The sequence below is a fragment of the Astatotilapia calliptera genome, chromosome 12, assembly GCF_900246225.1.
Source record: "Astatotilapia calliptera chromosome 12, fAstCal1.2, whole genome shotgun sequence".
Taxonomy (NCBI): domain Eukaryota; kingdom Metazoa; phylum Chordata; class Actinopteri; order Cichliformes; family Cichlidae; genus Astatotilapia; species Astatotilapia calliptera.
In genome coordinates this window covers 38407673-38414978 of record NC_039313.1, presented here as the reverse complement: position 1 = coordinate 38414978, position 7306 = coordinate 38407673, and the positions used below count along the sequence as shown (strand labels likewise).

Here is a 7306-nt window from a genome sequence, read left to right as displayed (position 1 = left end):
GCATCAGATTCTCGACAGCTGGCAGTAAAGAAAGAGTCAGGAGGCTGGGTGTAGTGGACACCGGTATATGTCTAAGCACCGACCTGGCAGATCTGATTACAATGTTAAAAACATAGAGCTTAACCCTCATCAGTAACATGACAACTGTAACATGCTGTAAGTATGAGCACTTTTATGAAACTTCACTAAAGTGTATTATTGTGTTGTCAAGCTTGAATGCATTGTAAGTGAATGGGTTCTGTTTGTTCAGCTACAACTGGGAAGAAAAACTTTCTGACCAATAAGGTGGAGACGGTGGCATACTTGTGTTGTATCAGCCTATCGGAAGGTTTTTGAAGGTCTGATTTCAAGATATAACACTGGGACAGATGATAGTTTAACAAGGCTGTAGCAATATTACTGTTGTTATTGCTAATGACTGTTACGTGTCTCTGCTGGAGCAGACCTAGAGTAGATATTATGTTTTGTCTGTCCCTGCTCTCATGAACAAGGCATCTTTCAAACTGCTTGAAGGAATTTCTTCAGTTTCCGTAAGGATTTTGCCAAAGTTTAAGGTCATCCCAACACTGCGACACTCATTCTGAGTTCATTTGTGAAGTGTGACAGAACTTCACACAAATGCCAAACAGGACAACAGCAAGTTAAAACAATGCTGAAGTGTTTTTATTGTATGACGAGCAGAAAAGAATTTGAGGTTGCAACGTTATCCTTGTTGCACTGCAATCTTGGGATGTGAGAACCTGAAAGCCTGAAATCTGTACCCCATCCACAACACACCTTTTCTCTGTACTCCTCCCCAGCACCCTGCAGTCACATGCGCCTGCAGGTAGATAAAAACCTCAAAAGAGACACTGGTCGCCATTCTGCTCAGAAGCTTTTCAGGAGCTTTCAGAAGATTCACGAGTTCAGGCGTCTCCACCGTGCAGACATACAGGAGCAGGTATGGACCTCTCACTCGCTACAAAAACATCTGAGCTGTATTCGGTGCAATACTGTGAGCCAGTTTCTTGTTTAGAGTGGATGTTTCAGGCTACAGCAGCATTACAGTAACTTTTGTGCATTTTTCCTGCAGTAATTGTGCGTTTACAAACACATTTCAGCAGCACATGCAAACCATCACAGTATAAATGCAGCTCTCTGTTTCCATATTTGGCAACCTTTGGTCTTCCACAACAGCTCCAGGACGGTGTAACCAGGGCAACAGAGTAATATATTGTCCTAAAAGGATAATATTTTACCAAGCCTTGCAACATGCTGCAAATAGCGACGCGCTAAATAGCATGTTAGATAAACTGCCAAAAATACATCCAGAGGAGCAGGTGTTTGGTCTCTCACTCTCATGTCATGAGCTCTCAGCAGATGGTGGAACATGAGCCGCTTTGTTTTGGACTAAACTCCATGTTAAACTGGACTTTATGACAGAGAAATATGGAGTGAAAGGAAAGGCCTTACTTCAGCCTGCAAATCGGTTTTTAATGCACAGGAACTGGAAATTATTAACCTGATAACCTGGGAAGTCATTAGCTTACATACGTGTAAAATAAATATGAAATCATTTGTAAGCGTCAGTGTTTCATGTGATTTCTAAGTCATTTTTAACATGTGACCTGTTTGGTGTAGGATGCATTTGGTGGGCACTTTGGGGCTTTTTCTGACCTTGCTGCATCTCTCTAACTCGCTGCTGCTGGGAGCCTTTAACATCAAATCCTTCGGAGACACCAAAGCCTCCAACACCACTCTGATGAACATCATTACCAAGGTCTGGGACTTTTCCCTCTTTGGTAGATATGACAGTTTGTACAAAATGTTTACATCCACCCATTTGTAATGCAATTTGGGTCAGAGTGCTTTCAAAACCAATCCAGAAGTGTTATCTTGTGTGTGCGTTTTGAAATAGTTTGAACTGAATTTTGAGAAATGCTTTGGATGATTTGGCCTGTTGCAGAAGTAAACCTGAATATTCCCAGAATATTCCCACCTCTATGCTTAAGGAATGATCAATGAAATAACTGGATGTGCAACAGCTGTAGCGTTGCCTTTACAATCTAAAGCTTAACACATGAATTTTTTCGTGCAAGGTAAAATATAAACAAACGTGATGTTGCAAGATGGACAATCAGGTGATTCATTTTCATTTTTTATGTGTGTTTTGCAGATTGTCCAACGCTATGACGTCATTCTGATCCAAGAGGTCAGAGACAGTGATCTCTCAGCAACCCAAAAACTCATGGAGTACGTCAACAAGTGAGTCCACACACCGAACATGGAACATTCAGAGTAACACTGAGCATGAAATGCAAACGTATGGAAACATAAAAGTGTGTGTTTGTTTCCCCCCAGAGATTCTCCTCAGTACAAATACATCGTCAGCGAGCCTCTCGGTGCGAGCACCTATAAAGAGCGATATCTCTTCCTTTACAGGTGCACCACGATGAAAAAAATAAGTCTCTACTCTACACACAGTGAAATGATATTTATTCAGTTCAATTTTATTTACACAGCGCCAAATCACAACAAGAGTCGCCTCAAGGCGCTTTATACTGTCAGGTAGACCCTACAATAACACATACAGAGAAAAACCCAACAATCAAATGACCCCTATGAGCAGCACTTTGGCAACAGTGGGAAGGAAAAACTCCCTTTTGACAGGAAGAAACCTCCGGCAGAGTCAGGCTCAGGGAGGGGCGGCTGTTTGCAACAAAACATGGTTCGTTGCAGTGATGCCGTGTAAAAAGCATTTTTAGTTCTTGCTCTAAATATGTATTTTGTAGAAAGGGAAAAAATCTTTTTCATGGCAGAATGTGAATAGTTTGATTGTTTTCTTTGTTTCTTAAAGCCAAACAATTTAACAAAAATAAAAATGACTTGTTCACGTTGCCCGGGGTTAAAGTCAGGATTGGTGTTGGATCATCATCATCACTTAGACCTCAGAGGGTTAAAGAACCTCCCATAAGTTTCTCAAATAACCATTCAAAACAACTTGATTAAAAATTTATATTTCCAGCATGTTTGTAGTGTTTGAGGCATGTTTGAAGTAATTTAACGGCAAATCCTCCGTCTTTGTTCTGGCATAAACATACATCTTATACACACTCAGAATTCAGAAGAAGTGATTTAAAAAAAGGGGAAAAGCAGAACTACAATAAATTTGTCCCGAGAAGCAACTGGACATGTTTAGAAATGAAGTACACACTGGCAGCAAATGAAAAGGTGGTGATTTTCTCCACAGGGAGGCGCTGGTATCGGTGGCAAAAAGCTACACCTATGACGACGGCCCGGAGGAAACTGGACAAGACGCCTTTAGCAGGGAGCCGTTTGTCGTAATGTTCTCCTCCAAACACACTGGTAGGTGCTGTGGCTCGAGTTATACAGCTGTTTCTGCATCACACTGATAATGATGTGGATCCTCATTCAAACATTTGTGCGTGGTAGTTCCTGGGACATGTTAGTCACTAGTCCTTTATCATTCTCATGCGGTGTAAGCGCCTCCGTCACTGTCAACACTCCTTCGTTCCCTTCTCTTCTGTAGCTGTGAGAGACTTTACTCTGATCCCTCAGCACACCTCCCCAGAATCAGCTGTTCGGGAGCTAAATGCTCTCTATGACGTGGTGGCAGATGTCCGCGCTCGCTGGAACAATGATGTATTTACAGCCTACAAGTAAAAATCATTTATTTGGTGGAAAAACACACATTCGGTAAATGCGACTCACACTACTCTCCCTGCAGGACATCGTGCTGCTGGGTGACTTCAACGCAGGCTGTAGTTATGTGTCCGGGTCTGACTGGCAGCAGATCCGCATCTTCACTGACAAGACTTTCCATTGGCTGATCACTGATGCGGCCGACACTACCGTGTCGCAAACTGTCTGCCCTTACGACAGGTAGACAGATTGTGGCAGGTCGTTCTGATGTGTGCACGCAAACTCTAAACTCTAATCATCTTTCTGTGTTTGCAGGATTGTGGTCACTGCGGACATGATGAGAGGAGTGGTGAAAGATAGTGCGAAGGTGTATAACTACATGACGGACCTGAATCTCAAACAAGATCTGGTAACAGATGAATTTCAATCCTTATCTCTGTAAGAATTCATTTGAACTAAAAAGCACAACCTGCCTCATTCCCCGCTGACACTAATGGAAACGTCAATATAAAAAGTTAACATAATGCTGTATTCACTGCAACTGAGACCATAGACTCGTCAGCAAAATGTTTACTGAGCTCCAATCAGAAGAGAGGCATTCTACACAAAGGGCAAAGCAGTCGCCCCATCAGAAATCATGCAGTTTTAAAGCACTTTTGCTTTTTTAATATCAGCTTTGAGCTACAGAAAATCGAGCAACTTTGTAAAGCAGTGGCTGTAGTAACGACCACAGAGATGCAAACAAAATCATAATGCAGTGTATACTGTAGTGATGGCATTACCATGCAGGCACGTTGAGTTTTTCAGCACTGGAAAGAAACCTGTGGAAACTGAAGCCGTCTGCAGCACAAACTGTGAGCCACTAAAAGAACGGTTTCTCTGTCTCTCAGGCGTTGGCTGTCAGCGACCACTTCCCCGTGGAGGTGAAGCTGAGCGGTTAGGCTCACGTTGCTTGAACCGTGACTTCCACAAGCTTTCCACACATCGTGCTCAATCTGCAGCCAGCACAATGATCATTCAGTTGGGGACTACTGTCAGCCACAGCTTCATGAAATGCAAATGCACAATAAAGCCACTAAAAGAATTTCACTGAAAACTTGTGTGTTGTAAAGAATTCGGCTTCTTGTTGCAGTGGAGCACATTTGTCTGGAACATTTACTGAGACCCTTTGTTGATTTGGAAACCTTTAATAACGCGTTTGTATTTTATTTCACTTCTTTTGTCTGCTTAAATGTCTTCAGAGTTTAAAGTTTTTAATTAATTTCCCAAAACAGCTCAGACACACAGCAAAACACTAACCTGCAAAACTGAGCCAAAAATGTTGAAAAAACATAAAAGAGCGGTAGAGTAATACATCTGTAGGGGAGACCGGGGATAGTTGTCACATCTTTGACATTTCTGTCTGTAAATTGGAGCTCTTTTAAGGTAGTGGATTCAAAATGTAATGCAAAGTATTTACATGTCTCTGCTATTAAATAGTGCAGCTACTTTCTCTGCAGCACAATTACCCATTGCATGGTATGGCCTCAAACACGAAGAGTGAAATGTTACAATTAACCCCATAGTCTGGGTTAGTTGTAACATATCCTGGGGTGAAATGTAACACAATGAAATAAGAGTACTAACAAAACATTAACATGTAATCTTTGTTTATTCAACACATGAATGCACTTACATCCATTTATGTAGCTGTGTGTGTGTGTGTGTGTGTGTGTGTGTGTGTGTGTGTGTGTGTGTGTGTGTGTGTGTGTGTGTGTGTGTGTGTGTGTGTGTGTGTGTGTGTGTGTGTGTGTGTGTGTGTGTGTGTGAGACAGAATGCAGAAATCTAGCTTAAATTCCAAATTATGGAATTTTCTGCAACTGAATATTTCATTAACTTTGGTTGGTCTTCCTTGAGTTTGGCCTCATTGGCTCAGTGGGCATTATAACCTACAACTTTTGCACCAACTTTGAACATAACAATGAAGCTGAAAAAATGTAGCTGTGCACCAGCATCGCAATTCCATTACTTTTGGGTTTCGTGCACCCATCCTGAATTTATTTCCACTACCAGTACTTCCTACTGGTCCATCTCTGACACAGTGGTCAGCATAATGTATGTGTGGGAACACAAACAGTGGAGGAATTGTGTTGCCAATGGCATTAACCGCATACACAAAAGCGACCAGTGAAGCTCTCTCTGCTGATGTCGTTGCCCCAACTTGTTTAATATAAGTTAAAGTAATAGTGTGGTAAGTTGTAACATCTGCTTATTGTTACAACTGACCCCGACTTTGCTGTTACAACTGACCCAGACTCCTATAGCCATGAACTAGCTAACATTACAGCCAACGGCTAAAACATTAGCACTAAAGACCTACACAGAATATATCCCATAGACATACAAATAACATAATTTAAGTTTGATGAGTTTAACTGCAAAGCAGATAATGCTATTAGAAATTGAAATAAAGTAGAAAAACTTACTTTTTGGCATACAAATGACTTTTTTTCGTGTTAAATTGTCTGTGTTTGACAAAATGTGCTGATTTTTCACATGTGATAGCAGAACTGAGTTGGGCATGCACAGGATGAGTCACATCATTTGAACTTAGCCCTGATTGGAGAAACTGGAAGTGTTACAACTGACCCACGTTACAACTATCCCCGGTCTCCCCTACCAAAAGAAGAACAATGTATTCATTAAAATACAATCAGTCATCTTCAGTTACTCCTGTAAAGCTGAAATGTGTTCACCACATATGTTAACCTGTGATTTTTAAACACTGAAATGGAAAATCAGGTTGTCTGCATACAAAAGCTAAAGACGCCTGGGAAATAGAGACACTAGAGTTTCTAATAGCGTCCAAGAGAAGTGTGCTTGGAGAGACGATAGCTGACTGCAGCCTCAAGATGGCAGTGATGTAGAAGCACATCACTTATGCTTTGGTATAACTGACTAGACAAGCACTGCTTGTCCTGGCTGAACAGTTGAGTTGGGGTTGCTGTAGTTCAGTTCTACTAATTGGAAGGTTTGCAGTTCAATACCAAGCTGCTGCAAAATACTTAGCCTCCCCCCCGAGGATGTAATATTAAAGTGAATACACGTGCTGATTTCATCTCTTTACATGAAAGAACATTTACTTTTCCAGGAGTCACATTAGTGACTTGTAGCTTTAGGCTTAGTAGACGACTCACACTGACAAATCCAAACACATTTGAGGGTAATACTCTTAAATGTGTAAATGTAGTGCTCAAAGAAAACAGGGAGCACCACAGCAGAGGTCATTCATGTCTGTCACACACAGGACGTGACAGTGAAAAGTGTGGAGACACTGCACACCTGAAGTTTAGCCGATTGTGTTGCGCTGACACTCAGGTCCTTTTGAAGTGTCGTATATTGATTCAATTGTCCAAAACACAAACATACAAAGAATGAAAAATGCTCCTTGTTATAAGAATGCAAGATTCATTTTGATTTGGTTGTCCGCTGAATTTTTAACATTCTCAGCTGTCATTTGAATGTAGAGACGTCTGAGTTACAGAGATAATGAATGAGAACCACACGCTTTAATCCATTTAATGTATGAATCCAGACATTTATTTGGATATTTCACAGTAAAAACCAAACATTTGTTAGAGATGACAAAGGCTTTGCCACATTTAGATGCACTAAAGGTCAGAT

At 41.2% G+C, this 7306-nt stretch overlaps 1 protein-coding gene across 2 annotated transcripts; it reads left to right on the top strand.

The window, feature by feature from the left end:
* The first annotated feature begins 831 nt into the window (after nucleotides 1-831).
* Nucleotides 832-4738, top strand: LOC113033039 (deoxyribonuclease-1). 2 transcript variants are annotated; one of them, XM_026186311.1, is made up of 9 exons: nucleotides 832-940; nucleotides 1621-1759; nucleotides 2156-2244; nucleotides 2341-2421; nucleotides 3230-3345; nucleotides 3530-3642; nucleotides 3728-3882; nucleotides 3958-4051; nucleotides 4533-4738. In XM_026186311.1, the coding sequence occupies exons 2-9, from the start codon at nucleotides 1622-1624 to the stop codon at nucleotides 4581-4583; spliced, it is 837 nt and encodes a 278-aa protein (XP_026042096.1). In that variant the 5' UTR covers nucleotides 832-940; nucleotide 1621; the 3' UTR covers nucleotides 4584-4738. The 2 variants fall into 2 exon arrangements, with proteins under 2 accessions (XP_026042096.1, XP_026042095.1); XM_026186310.1 differs by having other exon boundaries at nucleotides 2320-2421.
* Nucleotides 4739-7306: the final 2568 nt, after the last annotated feature.

Bases quoted from the DNA above. Each gene is read 5' to 3' on its own strand.
- LOC113033039 (XM_026186310.1), top strand. From the start codon at position 1,622: ATGCATTTGGTGGGCACTTTGGGGCTTTTTCTGACCTTGCTGCATCTC. The intron at 2,245-2,319 runs GTGAGTCCACAC...GAAACATAAAAG, and splicing joins CTCATGGAGTACGTCAACAA to TGTGTGTTTGTTTCCCCCCA. The intron at 3,883-3,957 runs GTAGACAGATTG...CTGTGTTTGCAG, and splicing joins ACTGTCTGCCCTTACGACAG to GATTGTGGTCACTGCGGACA.